The sequence below is a fragment of the Leptosomus discolor genome, chromosome 8 (assembly GCF_034619465.1).
Source record: "Leptosomus discolor isolate bLepDis1 chromosome 8, bLepDis1.hap2, whole genome shotgun sequence".
Lineage (NCBI taxonomy): Eukaryota > Metazoa > Chordata > Aves > Leptosomiformes > Leptosomidae > Leptosomus > Leptosomus discolor.
The window spans coordinates 11078657-11095281 of NC_141398.1; the positions used below are offsets into that span (position 1 = coordinate 11078657).

Here is a 16625-nt window from a genome sequence, read left to right on the forward strand (position 1 = left end):
TTTAGTCAGGCTATAAATACCAGAAGAACAGTCTCCCTCCTGGTATTTTGGCACTTCTGTATCTTTTCATAGCCAGAAAAAGTAAGTGGAGAGACATGAAAATGAAAAATAATGAAAAAACAAAGAAAAGAAGAAAAAGTTAACTGAAGCACCCTATGAATGCCAAACAAAAATTACACACCCTTGGATTCAAATAGTCTCCCATCTAGTATTTTGCTTGCTTACAGACATGTTTATTCCAAAGCAGCACTGCATCTGTTACTAAAACCTGTCTAAAGCTTGTCTCCATGCCTGGCCCTTTGGCAGAGTTCTTTCCTATGTTTTGACACCTGATGACAGTGTGCTAACTCCTATTTCACTTTTACTGAAGGTGGAATTTAGTATGAAATAACTTGACATGGGATGTTCTGTAGTTAAGTTTAAATCACCAGCCTGGAGATTATTTGTCTAGGCTTCAGGTAATCTTGACTCAATTCCCATCTCCTCCACAGTCTACTCATGTGAGTAGATTACGTGGGTGGTGCCTCAGATCCATTTCTGCATAATGACTGTAAGAATTTTTTACTCCCCAGAAGTCACTACGCAAATAAATCAATAAATCCTTATGAGATGTCTGCAGATCTCAAGGGTCAGTCATAGGGCATATTATTAGGCTATCGTGTGATTCCAAAGCCTAATAAAAGAACAAGGCATTTTCATGTCTCTTGTCTCTCTTTGTTAAATGTCACAATTAATTTTGATCAAGTCGTCTCATTTGAATATTGGATTAAATTCTGATTCAATTATTATCTGCTCTAAACCCATTTCTGTAACTCAAATCTAAAGCAGATTTTCAATTTTAATAAAATCTAAGAGAAGAGTGCACACAGAGAGACACTCTGAAGTAAAACAACATGGCGGAAAACATGCTTTGCAATGTCCTCGTGCAGTGTCTCCAGCAGAATCCCATACAACCACCACTGTGTTACTCGGTATCAAATATTAGTCACACCAGGACCCTACATCATGGTTTACCATTCAGGGTGAGCTGAAGATCCAGATGCAAACCGTGCTGTATAGTCAAGCCATCTTTAAATAGCTATTTCCCTGGTGCAGTCATCTGGAAATAATTGTTGGCAAGATCGTGTTGGGATCTCTACTCTTTGACCACTGCCTTCACTTTAGGAAGCCAGAAAACAAATTTTCAAGCGTGAAGGCTGCTAACACTAACAATTCATAAAGGAGGAGGAAGACACTTGCAGGTTCATGTTTTAACCTTAAGGTAAGCGCTAGTCAGCTGGTCTGGTTTTGCTACCTTGTGGCTTAATCAGCACTTCAGCAAGGTAACGAATCCTTAGAATTTTCTCTTGGTCCTTCTTCAGAACCCTGCCATGGCCATTCAGAGGTCAGAAATCAGCCCTGTTTGGCTCAACATTTCCAAGTAGTGCTCTGTGTACGCCAGAATTAGTGCAAATACCTTCCATACGCTTATGCACGATTATGAAACCGGAGTATGATTTTTCGTGATGCTGACTCATGGGAATCGTATCGTTCTACTTTGGCAGATCCATCCATCAATGAGGCCAACAAAGAGATGGCACCTCCATAAGAGTCCAATCCTGAGAGAATTTATTTTATGTTAGGGGATGGATGTTTTAAATAAACAGCCAGGACAAGAAGGAAAACAGCATTATCTTCCCATTTGTCTATTATGGAGTTTTGAGGGGGTTCTTTTAATTAAACGTGCTTAAGTAAAATTTTGGATGATACTGCTAGTCTTCACGTGCCTTCCGCTGCCAGAAAGCTGCCATGGCTGTAAGACCTATTTTTTTTCTCCCCCAATTTGAAGCAATTGGCACAGGCTGGTTCATGATGGTATGAAACTCATTTAGGAACAGGATTTTCTAAGCAGCCCTATTCCTCTTTATATAATTTCTTCTCTTACCTCATTTCTTGTAGTCTTCTCAGCAAACTCTGCTTATCTAACTCATACTAAATTTTTTAATCCATCTCTCTGTATTAAACAGCCTCCTTTCTTGACTGTTTTTTGAAATCTCAGTGATCTCATACAGACAGTTTCTTTGTTATTTCCCCAAATCCACTGGTTCAATGCCTGTAATACTGTTCTGTAAGCTGCTAAAATTAACTTTGGCAATTGTATTCATTGGAATTTGGACTATCAAATAGAGTGATTCTTAAAACTTCCTTATCCCAATTTTCCTTTGCACTCACTGTTTGTTATGGCATCATTTGTGAAGGTCATCCTAACCTTATGGGAGTACCAGACAATCCTAATTATATTATTTTTTATTTCTTTGCTAAGTTGAACAGCTCCCCATAATGTTATAAAAACTTTTCTCACAGAAAGCTGCCCTCAGTCTTCAAGAACAGAAACAGTATACTTTCAACCTAATTTGTATTGTATGCTTTTAAAATACACTTAACTGACATCTCTAGAGGCTGGGGTCTATTGTTTACACACAGAGTAAAGACATCAGAGAGAAAAAAAACAGCAAAGGCTTCCCATGGCAACTTGCCTTGAAGCTGTCTTTGAACAACTACCTCAAGGGGTGACAGAGCATTTCAGTTTCTGTGGCTTATTCAATCTTGTGGCTTCCTGATGAGGCTTCTAATGAATGAATACAACTGTAAGGTTGTTTCCTCATATATAACACCGCTCCACCATGTCTGGTCGGCAGGTCACTCATCAACACCCGTCATGAGGCAATGACTTTCAGTTGGTTACTGTACTTCTTAAATGCCAAATTTTATCTTTGAAAACCTCTACTGCATAAAGGTCTAGCACAGAATCAAGTTCTGTCTTTGCTGATCATCACAGGAACCCAGTTGTTACGCACTTACCATGTACCTTAGCCTTCTGTAGTCCATTTCAGCTCCCACTGAACATATTCCTTCCTACTAGGTCTCAGTCGACTTCAGTCATAGCTGGATTTCTCACTGACCCTTCATATCTTCAACCAACAGATACAGACGTTTCCATCTGTCTTTTGTTGGATGACTCACTGCCTTATTCCTCCTCCCGATTTATAGTTCTGCTGATTATCCTGAGAGTTCAAACTCATCTAAGTCATTAATATCTAACTAAGCCCTCTGCATACCAGATACAGTCATGCTGCTCAACAATTACAAAAGCTAAAATGATTCAAACACGTCAAAAGGTCTCATTTTCCCATTACAACTGTTACTAGAATTTAACTTAACTGTTTCCATATTCCTGTGTCTGTTTTCTCCTAGTTATAAATGACTTGAGTATCACTTGCTTTTTACTTCACATTTTTCCTGTCCTTTTTCATGGCCAAAAAAAATCCCTTGCCCATAAGAACCTTCTAACTGGACCACAGGAAATGTTTACAGTGCAATTGCATATAAATCTTTTGGGTTTCTGATTTGGTAAAAACAGGTATCTCAGCTCAGGTTCACTAAAATCTTTGCTGAATGCTAAGTAAGCCTAACAAGATTTTCAGTTCTGCACTGAAAGCAATGAGACATATGCAACGTGTTGCACAGTGAAAATCATTCCTTTCAACTGACTTTCGCTTTGATGTCCACGAATAGATCGAATACCAAGCTCATGGCAAAAGCCAAAAGCTGTGTATGGGAGCCTGAAGACTGAAGGTGGTGAATCAAACCCATCAGATAATAGGGTCTCTGCTCTGCAGATAATTATCATAGTATCTGCTAATCTAAATTACTGAAGTATGTCTAAAAATCTACTTTCTAATATGTTATGGAGGACCTATGTTATATTTCTACCTGGAAGATCTGCTCGCCTAACTCACACCATGCATTGACAAGGCCTCGTCTCTGTTCATTTCCTGGTGGTGCCACATTATCAGCCCAGCTGACTGTATTTTAGAGCTACACTACTTCATTTATTCATCATCCAGGTATATTGACTATCTATCGAAGAGAAACAGTTCAGTTAAGATACTCACACTTTCTTTCAGCACATGTCAGCTGAAAGGGATGCTAAACTACTGAACTTTATGTTTGTTTTGAAACTGCCTTTTAATCCACTTAAGAGTCTCATCCAGATCTTGAAGAACAAACAAGCAAAAGAGCTGGATTCTATCGTGATTAATTACAATCGAAATCAGCCCAAACTTAACATTTACTGAATGCTTAATCCCTGTTAATGTTTTTACTGACTATATAAGCCAAGTCCATGGAAAAATACATTGTTCTTTATAATAATTATCCTAGGGTCTTTTGTGTGTTTTTTTTTTCCTGCAGCAAGTGCTTTCTTGGGAAAAAGGTACCTGGTAAAAAGCAGAAATAAGACTTTTTGGTATGTGTACATGAAGGTAGTGTTGCTAACAGAGGAAATATTTTAGCATGGGATAAACCGTGGACATAGGTAAACATACAAGAGGTTTATTTGATATGCACAAGCCAACTAGGGCAGTCAGCATGTGCAGAACACCAGAACCGTGTGGGAAGTGGGAAGCAGCAGAAGGTGATGCCACAAAGAGGTACGGCACAGTGTATGACGGAAAGTAAGACAGACAATCCAGTGTCAGCTCATTTTCTTTGCTTCGAGTCTGGCTCATCTAACCACAGTATTCACCTTGCTTTTGCTCTTGCCACATGCAGAAGTTCCTTTCTTAGCATGTTGGGGAAAGTGATTACACTTTCAGCACATGCTAATTTATAGCAATCACTGTTTATACCAAATGTTTTTGATCACCCACTATGCTAGAATAATTCGACAAAAAAGAAAATCTGTGTGATTTTTCACTCACTGTTGTTGTCTCCTCTTTGTCCTAAATTCCCAGAAATGCTAAAAAGATGGATGGAAAGGTAGTCAAAAAGCTACATATGGTGAATGACATTAAACACTAAAATCATATGTTCTTTGGGTACTTATCCTTCTCATAGTAATCGCAGTAGTCTCTGCACATAAAAAAAAAAAAAAAACAACCCAGAAAAATCATCACCTCTTAAACATTTTATTTACTACAGCATGAAATCAAATTGCTCAAACTTGAGTGCCACAGCTCAGCCTTCTGGCCACACTACACCGTTGAAAGACCACCTTATAAATGTGCTACCTTTTCTTCCCAGTGGAAGTTAAGCTCCTCTATAACCACTTTGCAGCCAAGCAGCAGTAGACATTTTGTTTTCAGGGCTGCGGAAGGATAGTACACAGCATGAGAGAGAAAGATTTTAAAAGGTGAAATATCTCAAACTACTTTTTGCTCTAAGAATAAATTCAGCTACAGATACAACTATTAATCTTTATGCCAGTTCATGGTACCTTACAGCATTTTAAGCAGTCTCCATTTGAGGTCCTGATCTGACTTCTCTAGTTATGAATAAGTACTGTCACCAGCTCTAAAGCACCATAAACCATTCTTCCCTTACTGCTAAGGAAATTTCAAGTTCTGTAGCAGACAGTCACCCACTGCATACAACACTGTTTAAACAATAGTGAGAGGAATATATGCCAGTCAAAAGTATACACTCAAGCGTCTATGAACTATCAATGCACGTCTGCCTACTAAAGGCCTGGTCCCCACACCGATATACACAAATATCTGCACATTTGCTTATTTTGAGAAATGCAATAGCCATACACTCACATGACTTCCTATTTGCTCGTGACCGCTTCCTCTCTCTAGGCACCGCTCGCTGGCTTGGCACTTGGGTGGCAGACTTGACAATGCGATCCATGATCTCATCTGCTGCGTCATCCGTTGCATTAGGTGAATCGTCGTTGCCAGCATTCCATGAACCGATACGGCCTGGAAAAGTCCAGCATTGAGGGAAAAGAAGACACAAAGTCTCTTGCATCACTTTGGTTTTGCAATTGGGTTTTTTTGGGAATTACAACAGCCAGCTCAGTTATCACTACTTCAAATTGGCCAAAGTAGAAGTCTCTGCCTAATGGAGAATATTTCTAAATAATACCCTAGACTCTCTGCTGTATCAGCAGAGAACTGAGAGCTTAAATGCAATTATAATTTTCTATTCCCTTCAGCCTCAGAGTCTTATTCTTGACCATACAACTGGCAAATGCCTGCCTGGGACTGTCTATAAGCCAAGGATTCCTAGTGTTGTGGGGCCATGTTTCCCTCTGTTCCTGTGACACAGAGACTAGAAGACATGGCGCATGTTAGAGATTGATGCAAATCAGCAACACAGGTCCTTTGTACCAAAAGAGAAAAGGATCAATTTCCGAGCATCTGTATCACAGCCTAGCGCAAAGAAGACATGAAAAAGGCAAAAAGTGTCTCGTTGTCCCTTTCCCAATGAAGAATTCACCCTCTCATCCAAAGCTGTATGTGTCCTGGCACAACTGTGTGTGCTCTGTTATGAGCAGAAAAGCAAGAGTCGTTGGCAAGCTGAAAAGCTAAATAAGCAATTTTGGTTAAAACCACAAACAAACACGTGAGCCATGTCTCCAAACCCAAGGCTCTGGCACTCCTTACTCCAGAGAGCTGCGTCAGACACATCTTTGGGTTCCTCCACTACAGACTACTGCTCCGTGTGCTTTTTGTTTTTAAAAAATTTGAAGGCTAGTATGTAGTGTGAACACTGACAGCAAGCTTTGCAAAAGAGTGGGTGTGGTAGAATTGCAAGCAGCTAAAAATTCACTGGCGAGGTCACTTCTTGTGTCCCTGATGTCAACAAACAGCTTTGATTAGCACTTTGCCCTGCTGCTTGTCTTCTTGCTCTTGTCAAGAGCAGCTGCATCACAATAGTGCTCCTGACAAGCTTCTGCCTGGCTCACCCATCCTCTGCCTCTGCTGTTCTTCAGGGGAACACAAGCTGACGCATTATCAGGACACGCTGCTCGTCAGCATTCAATGGATTATTTCAGCTATTCAGCTTGTGGCAGTGCCGCTTGAACTATTTCATCTTTGTACTTTAGCTAGTTGACTTGCTTCTTACATTAGGGCTGTGAAACCTCTAAATTAGACAGGATCATGGTTTCAAGCTTTTAATAAACTGCGCCCACACAGACTTAGTGGTGGATGCTCTGCATGTGCTATCAGCGGTATCAAAAAAGAATCAAGAAAGTGTAAGATATTCAGATGTGAGGGAAAAGAAACACCGGAACAGAAAACTGAAGATTTGAATTTTGGTGCATCACCTTTACTCCAAAACCGTCTTCCAAGTGTCATGTGTATGGGAGGGGGTGAGGGGAAGACGAAAGAAAATAAACTGGTGAACCCAGTGTCTGTAAAATGATTTAGCATAAAGTCGGTGGTTTAGTGGCTGCTTAAATGAAGAGGTGTACCAGCGAATCATGTTTTGGACAAAAACCGAGGCTATCTCATTGCCAAGAATGGTTGTACCAGTGAGCTCTTCTGTCAGAGTATCAGGTGTTGGAATCAGTGGGCTGAGTCAGGTTTTCATTTCCTCCCTGTCAGCTCTCAGCAATCACCCATGCTGACACTTGGAAACAGCAGAGCGCCATGGACCTCAGAGAAAATTATCTGTCAGGACAGCAAGGAGATGCAGGGCCATCCACAGCAGCTTTTTATGCTCCTAGTCTCCACTTCATCTATGACTTTTTCAGTTTAGCAGGGAAGTGGTTAAAAGATTAATCATCTTTTTCCTAACCATTTTCCTTTCCCCAATCATTCCTAAAATGCTGCAAGGCCTTTTTACTTCAGTTTGAATTGCTACTTTCTACCTGCCTCTATAGAAACAAAGGAAAGAAAACCACATTACTGATTCCTTGGATGGCCCACTTTGCTTTTGTGATGAGAACAAGAATAAAAATTTGGGCGTTAGTGGGCAGACAAGTTCATGGTGGGTGGAGAGGTGAGAATTTCCACAGGTTTGGACTCCTAATGCCCCCAGGCAAAACTTGGGCTGTCATCCACGTGTTAAAACTTCAGGCAAATTCTTCTACATCCCCATGCCCCAATCACCACTTTCAGCATGGAAACACCATCAGGGTCTTGCTTAGCTGCGAGTGCTAAGCAAGAGGGCCACAAGCTGTGTTTGGGCCACTCTGTGGCTACCGTGCCACAAGAAAAACAGCCAAAAGGAAACTTCTGGCACTTACCTCGGCTGGCCCGGCTTCGTGTACGGACTCCAAGCGCCGTGGTGCTTTCCCCGCTGATGGAGGATGTCTTCAGCACGGCCTTCATGTTCTCGTGCTCTGCAGCATCCTCGGCGTACTGCAGCCCCTGGGGCTGGCTCTGGCAGGGGGGTGAGCTGCTGGAAAACTTGCCGGACTGCAGGAGGGAAACAAATTTGTTGTTTTAACAGAAAACAGCAGGGAGAATAGGGCAGAATTTTGACTGTGAATTGAAAGGAGGAAAGTGTCCTCCCGGGCTTGGTTTGGAGTGCAGCTATTCCCAAAAGAGCCAGACAATAGTTGCTCCTCTCCCAGAGCATGCACCCTGAGCAGAAATAACTGGAAACAGGGCGACAGCAGAGAGCAGACACAATCAGAGGAAAACCAGATGCATTAGCTCGAGCTTCATAATTTGGATTTTCTGTCTGAGAGTATAAGGTACAAAGCAAAGACTTGCTTTGAAACCTTTGACCCAGGCTGGGCCCAATCTGGGGTCAGGTACGACACCAAGGGGGACAGCATGAGACCTGACACAAATAAGAAATTGCTTTTTTTCTGTACAATCCCCTTTCAGTAACAAGGCAAAACTGGGAGAGTGGTCTAGGAAAGAAGACCTTTCCCTCTTGCCTCTCTGCATTGCTGCATAGAAAACTCTCAAACCTCTCTAAAACACAAATACCTACAAGTAACCTTAAAATACTTTATCAGTAACGCTGAAAAAATCCCTGGTCCCAAAACACCCAGCCAAATTATTTCATGGCCAAAACACAAAAATTGCAGTCAGCAGTTAGAAGAACAAACAAAACCTTACAAGAGATTTAGGAATCTGCCCTTTGCTTCCCCAGCCCCCCCATGATTTCGCTGTCACCACGACTACGTGAACAACAGCAGCTACATTAGCTGGGCACGCACAGCCACGGATGCAGCAGCTCCACCGGTTACTGAAAACAACCATCTAGAAACAGATGAAAACAGCAGAAATGGATACTTTCTAAGGAGAAGAGCAGCGTGTACTGCCAGGCTGCTCTCCCTTCCCAGCCTCTGCCTAGAAAGGGCTGCGATGTTGGTATTCGCTCCACTGTTCTTATATACAGAAAGGCTGAAGCACATGGCTGCAGAAAATACCAGCTCTGTCAACAGCAAACATGCATCAACAGATAATACCACCCCTCAGTATTCTCAGTTATATCAGTCCAGCATCGGAAACTGAAACATGTTCTCTTTTTCCTTTTAATCTTTCTTATTCCAATGAATTCAGCGCAGATGAAAGAAGGTGTGCTGCATTCCCTTCTTCTATTGCATAATAAACAACATTAATTATTCACTTGATGATACTGAGCCAGTCAAAGGGATGCAAACTTGCAGGACCTTTCTGTCAGAGAATGGTAAATTGGAAGAAAAGACTAGGCTCTACTCTCAGAACTTTGATTGAGTCCCCAGAGCTGTCAAGACTGCAAATTGAAAATATTTAATCTGGAAATCAATGACAGGATGATTCTATTTTAACATAATGACTTTTTGGGGTAGGATAGCAAGTTAACTGAGTAGCAAAACAATAATCCCTACAAGGCACTGAGCTAAATATATCAGTGTGAGAATGATTTTTGCTAGTGAGAAGTTTGTTTTCTTGTTAAGATATTAGCTCACAACATTTTGATGTGGAAAGTATGCAAGTGCTACAGTTTCACATGCAAAAAGAGAGAAAAACATTAAAGGGAAATTTCTATGGAAAGTGCATGCCATTTTTGCACTAAGAATACTCTCTTATACACAATGGGTTGTAAAGCTAAACAACATCATCTCAGAAAACAACCCAAATGATACATTCTTCACATAGCTGTTAGTTAGTATTCACACTGGTTAGTTAAATGTTGGCATAAACAGGCTAATTCATGTAATTTTCTTTCAGCGCAAATCATTGCTGGGGGAGAAGCTCTATAGCCTGAAGTTTTATTTCACTCCTTTACATTTCAGATGTTGCCATAAATTAATGCCCAAACCCCGGCCTCTTGAGCAAACAACTGCCATTATGAAACAGCGAGCATCAAGCCACATTGTTTATGTTCAACAAATTGAAGAAAGCTGTAATGCTGAACAAAAATTGCATTGCACAATAGATGGTCCTCAAACCAATAAATTGTTTTATTATGAATGTAGCTATCATGTTATAGTTCTTAAATTATTTGTTCACTCCTTTATTAATTTTCAACATCACGTTCAGGAGCACTTTATGATAAATACACGAACTACTCCATGGCTCACCTCTATGGTGACTGAAGTATTTTACTTGCAATCCACACAGCAAGGAGAACTTTACAATCTGCTTTGAATCCCTACATCCTGATGCTTTTGACCACTTTATAAAATAACACCATTTGGACTTACACAGTTTAATAATGAGTATGAAATTATCATGGTAATCCACAGCCCAAGGTAACTGATGATCTCCGTAACATTCAGATCACTGATGTTTTGTGTAGTGCGGATACTTTGCAGTTTAGTAAACAGACAGTAAGGAAAAGAAATGAGGAAACTTAAAATTATTAAGGCTTCAGATCAGGATATCCTTATGCAGAAGAGCAGGTATGCTTATGGTTAAAGCTGACTGTAAAAATGCATTCTTATGATTGAGCCAAAAAGCTATGAGAAAAACATCATGGTTCATAGTTCCAGTTGAGCAGATGGAGTTGAGCAGTCCATACTATCTGAGTTAGAAATTAGATGTCACAGCACACGGGGGACATAGGAATGACATGCTCTTTCAAAGAACCATACCTCAGCATCCTCTTCTTCATCGGTCTGCCACCGGAAACAGAAGACAGAGTGGAGAAGGACAAACAGCAAGATTTAGGAAAGACAGTATGGTCAAACCAGGACAGAGTAAGAGGCAACTGTGGTACTGTTTATGCAATTACAGGACATAAAAATATGAAGTGTATAAGGAATTAATTCCTTAGACAATTAGCTTGCTTATTCTTTTTTAGTTAATCGAACATAGAACAGACTGTCACTGTCAGTAGGGTATATAAAAACTCCTGATTTTTCTTAGAGAAATGGTGAACTGACACTACCCCTAACCCATCCTTCTTCTCTCCCTTGAGTCATGCGGTTGCTTGCCCACTTTTTGCCCTGTGGAAACTGAGAACACTAGGAAGGACTCTCTCTCCTTTTTCCAGCTCAGGGAGGTCCTGGCTGCTCTTTCTCCCAGTGCAGAGGTCGGCTTCTTGGCAATTCCTTTTCTCTACACTTAAGTGCTTGTTTTAATTCCTTTTTTTTAAGCTGGGGCTTTTCAACTTCCAATTAACAGAGCACTCAAATCAGATGCTGAATAGTCTTTGAATAAATGCTTAAATTTCTTCAGTAGCTGCCTGATATCAGATCCTGGAAATTAGAGAGATGCAATTACCCTTTGTCATTCAGGGCTTTCACCCTCTGTGACAGCAGGCGTGTAAAACTATCTTGACAGTTACACTACATTAAATGCAATGGGCATATCAAAATATTGTGGCATATGGACTGTTCTTAAATTTGGGGATTTACAGGGAATTAGCAAACTATTTAGAGCTGTTCCCAAATGCCTGGGGAATTCTTCATTGGTTTGTAAGATGCCCCACATGGAAGGTTCCCAAAGTAAAACAGAATTTCTCAAGTATCTGGGCTCCTTGCTTCCATAATTTTCAGTTTGATTGTTTATAAAGTGCAAACATTGACCAGAAATTCGATGCATTTTTTTATTTGTGGGTTTTGTTTTGCTTTTTAGAAGCAGCATTCCACCAATTCTATTCCCCTCCCTAGTGTTACTAATACATATTTTTGACCTTATCTCCATCTCAGCTATGATTTCTGTCTGGGATTGATACATTCTGTTCCAGAAACATTCATCATTAAAAATGAAAGCTTGATTTACTTTGGCCCTTAGCTTAGTTTCAGCACAATCTCCGTAAGAAGATTAGCTGTGAGAGTGCTGAGCAGCACATTAACATTACTTTTTAAGGGTATGTTTTATTCAAAGAGTGAGATGTTTATTTTTCTTTGGACACAGTAGCACTGACAGAAACACAGGCAGATGTTTTGCAGAGGGACCTCGGCAGGTATGTTCCCTTTACATTAAAAAGATCCACTTGTTTTTTTCCATCTCCCAGGGGGCAGGGAGTCACACCATAAAACAATTCTTCTGAAGAAGACCACTGTTCACTTTTTGGCATGAATAAGAAACAGAAAGGAGAAGAATGGGAAGCAAGAACATACTTGCATTCTAATCCATGTGTACATCTGTCTAAAAGGCAGGAGGAGAGCAAATTAAGCTAAACAATATGCAAAAAGCACTCAGGGAAAGGTGAAATAACAGAGTACATACATTACGAAGAGCATGCTCCAAACAAAAGTGTATTATATTATTACTTTATATCAAGCTAGATTTTTACAGGGAAAGTCCCAGCTGCTGTCCTTCCTGTCCATTTCATCTAGCTAAAAGTGATTTGCTGTGGACTTACTTTAAGGGCAATGTACTCCTCTCTGTCTGACTTTGCACTTCTCAAGTACCTGGGGCATTACCATTTCCCTGCCTCCTGCTCTGGATGGAGAGGGCTCACACCTAGAAACATTGTCCTTCTACACCCAAAGCTACTCCAGTGCACAGCAGGAGGAGTTCACCAGCTGCATCTTATTTCCAGATCTGGAGAGCCATTTACCCCAGCAAATACTGACAACAGCAAAATAAATAAACCAAACTTTTGTTTCACAGGGGAATCTGCTCTCACTCAGGTATGTACACTCTGCCTTTTATTTCCTTCTTCATTTCATCATTACAAATACACTGAAAAATATTAATAAATTAGGAAATTTTTAACATGTATCAATACAAAAAAGCACTGAAAGTACATTGCTATACCGAACACCTCTTGCAGCCACAAGATACTAATTTGAAGAAAAAAAATGCTGCTTGATTCTTCTGTCATACAATATTAGATGCTGCAGAACAATCTGAGATCTCCCTCCTTCCTTCCTTCCCTCCCTCCTTCCCATTTTTCCTTTAGGCTAGCATTTTTACGTGGTGGATTTGCCATTTCAAAATATTATTTCTATTACATAGCAATTTTAGAATTAAAACTCTTAAGTATCATAAAAAGCAGACCTTCATAAATCTAGGAGACAGATGCTTGTATTACCTACTATTATTAAAAATCATTAAAAAGCTCAGACTTGTAACTGTAATTGCATTTCTTCCCTATTTTGCTTGCTTGTTATTTTTAGTGTGCCTGAAATGAGTGCTATCATTGGCTAAAGCCAGATATAAGGTTACGGAGACTAGGCAATTTTCCCTGTGAAACTGTGGCAACTCACTGTTCTTTCCCCCCACCCCCCACCCCCCCCTTTCCATCCTTCTCTCTTGCAGACAGCATTCACCAAGATTTAAACTGACAGTGCCCAGTCCACTTCAGCTATTAAAGAACACATAAAGATCTCTGTGGTAAAAGGCTAAAAGAAAGACTGGAAATATTCCCCATCGTGTTTCTCGGCCCTACTCCATGTGAGCAGTTGCTGAAGCTGATGCAAGTTCTCCACGCAAAGAGCCAGCAGACTCTCTCCAAGCAAAGAGCCAGCACCCCTCTGCCTTCCAAGTCTGCAGGGGGGACCAAGGTTTAAGAGATACGTGCTTTCTCATTAAGAACTGGGATGGTTCTGGCTTATTCCTTTCCCATTTTTGCTAAAATCCCTCTTCTTCTGCCTAAAAGCAATGTACTTTAAGGCGATAAAAATGAGATCCTGAGGCAACTTTCAAAAGGACAGGGAGGTAAATATCAAATAACCCCACACTCCTTCTAGGTCACCAAAAGCAGAAATTAAAGTTCTACATGACCATTTCTTATTAGAATTACTTTCTACAAAGAGTTTCTTTCCAACGTCAAGATCTAAGCTTTCTTCTATCAGTGTTTGGTAACCAGTTGAACATGTTGTCAATGCATTATGGATACATCTTCCCTTTCCAATGCCTTCAAATATAAAACACTAAGAAAATCAAGACCAGATACAAACCACAGCCAGCACAAGGCTACAATAAAACTCCCCTTTCTCATAATTCTTCACACATAAATATCTTCCACCCTGCTGACTTGGAACTTGTTTTGAGGTAGATTTGACTTTGAAGTTGTCAAAGGAAGCTGTGACAAATGGTCTGATGCAACTTTAGTTCTGTTTTACAATGTACTGCCATCAAATGAACGGTAAACGAGGCCATATTACTGGGCTACAGTTAAGGAGATTTAGTAAGTCCTGAAATAACCACATGGCCACATGAATAACCCCCTTAAAGAACATCTCTATAAGGGGAATTTTAAAGAATGTGGTTTCTTATTCCAGCAGTCATTTTGTTTTTAAGCTAACAGGACCATTATATAATTGTAAATTAGTGACAGGCAAAAAATGCTCCCTTTCTAGGGACCTGCAAGGTATTTTTAGGTGGAACAGTAGCTGTCAGATGGCATGTAATTCTTGTCAAATCTCTATGCTATCTTGAGACTAACAAGGTATCTTCTTCCCATAATACGTCTTTATCTCCTCATTGACTAGCTGTCTACCCCTGAGCCTTTTTCTGCTTTGAAAGGGTCCCTTCTCTCTGCTTCCTGAACCCAGCTGCCGGTGATCAGATTTCCTTTTCCCCTCGTGTCTCCTGCAGGAATAGGACATAGAGAAGCTTTCATCCTGCCACAGCCAGTTCTTCTGGGCAGGTAATACAGAAACACTACATCATATAGTTGGGAAACAGTAACTCCTTCATGTCTCAGTATTATTTAAACTAGTAAAAAGCACTGAAGCTATGTGAGGGAACAAATATTTTAATTTACCAATCTCTTTGGTTAATGCTATCTTTTAGCTTCTCTAGAATATGTCAGGAAAACCAAGAAGCAACTGAAAAAAGAGATCTCAGTTCCCCAGTGGTAGTTTTGAAAATTTGAAGGACTGTATTATACCCTTTGCACAACATCAGAGCCTCTTCCTTAACCTTAGGCTAGACCAAAAGGAAAATCTTTTGAGATAATAATACAGGTTTACATTTTCTCTAGGTGGGGCAGGTTTCCAAATTTAAAGAGGATATTGCCAGGAAAGATCTACAAATGATCGTGAGTCAATGACTTAAATAAACCTCAATTTATATCAGTCTCAAAACATATATACATATTTTGACCCGTGTTGCCTGAGCCATAAAATTGTAATCAGCTTAGGGCTTTTCATGCCAAAGACAGAGGTAGCTTCATATGCAACGAACCACTCGCATCTAATCGAGACTCCAGATTTGGATTTTGAGACAGCTGGAAACTTTTATTAAGTACTGGCACTTCTTAAAACTTCATTTGGATTGAGTCAAACTACATCAACTTAAAAAAAAAGAAGATAAAAATCAAGGGGATTTTAAAGCTTAGTATGCTGAGAAAACTAATCTTATTTTAATTTATTCTATCAGTATACAAACATAGAGTCAAAAAGTTTGCAGGGTAACATCTACTGTGAACATATATTTGTCTGTTCTTTCAGAACCCCAGTAGTCTGTTCCTATAAAATTGGCTGTTCTGTGCTTTTAAGTTGAGAAGAAAATTACTCTGTGTGTGCATGCATAAATGTATATATACACACATAAAAACAAATAAAATGTTAAAAGACTATATCAGAATATTCAAAGATAGAGGAAAAAAACCATTTAAATTCGGTTGTAACCACTAAACGGCTATAATAGTTCATCCTTTAAATCACGTCCTCAATTAGGAGCCTAATTTCTAGGGTTTTTTCCCTTTATCGTATTCTTGGCTGATCAGGTACACACAGCTGCTGGTGTCTTCTACGTATTTAGGGCACTGTCTGTGCAACACAGATGGTCTTTTTGGATGCTTAATTTCAGTTTGTTCTCATTCTATAAATTGGTATGAAGCAAAAAATACACACAGTCCAGGACTTGCAAGTTTTGTCTTCTAAGAGAACACAGTTCATTACTTACAGTAGAAGAACCTCTTAAGAATAAAATAAAGAGTAACAACACTTCTTATACGACACTCAATGAAAGAAAGTTTTAAAAAAACATGCTGTGGGATATACATTTTGCCACTTACATCTGTTATCATTTTCCCTCTGGTCTTGTTTCTTTCCCTGTGGTTAGCTCGTTTCTGTTTTTGCTGCAAAACTCGATCCCTGGTGGTGCGGTATTCCAGAGCAAATTCACTAATAATTTTGCAGAACTTATTGATGTTGACTTCACGTATTGCATAGGGAGGATGGCCCATAAATAACAAAAACGAGTGAAACCTGAAAAACAATGAGTTAATAAATGCAAGGGAAAAAGTCTTTATTGATGGCTTCTGCTACCCCCTGCCCCCTCATTTCATTGAATCCATTTATTACTTTATTAGCTTCTATCATTTCTTTCATGCTACAGAATTTTCATGGATGTTTTGCATAACACTGGCATGTTTTATAATTAAAACCATGAAAGTCTAGTCTATGATAACTTCATCCCAGTCCACTTTCCCAGGCTGATGCAGGAGATAAGACGTTTATGGAACTCCATCTACTTTACATGACTAATTTGGCATGTGAAGGA

At 39.9% G+C, this 16625-nt stretch overlaps 1 protein-coding gene across 4 annotated transcripts in view; it reads right to left on the reverse strand.

The window, feature by feature from the left end:
• FHOD3 (formin homology 2 domain containing 3) overlaps positions 1-16625 on the reverse strand; it is a 386715-nt gene that overhangs the window by 9276 nt on the left and 360814 nt on the right. For 3 of the 4 annotated variants that reach the window (XM_086468856.1, XM_086468855.1, XM_086468854.1), the window contains 3 exons: positions 16138-16330; positions 8021-8192; positions 5583-5744 (listed from right to left, as the gene is read on the reverse strand). In XM_086468856.1, the coding sequence (XP_086324982.1) occupies positions 5583-5744; positions 8021-8192; positions 16138-16330 (527 nt within the window). Of the gene's footprint in view, positions 1-5582; positions 5745-8020; positions 8193-10810; positions 10835-16137; positions 16331-16625 lie in introns of all 4 variants that reach the window. The other variant, XM_086468852.1, reaches the window with a different exon arrangement.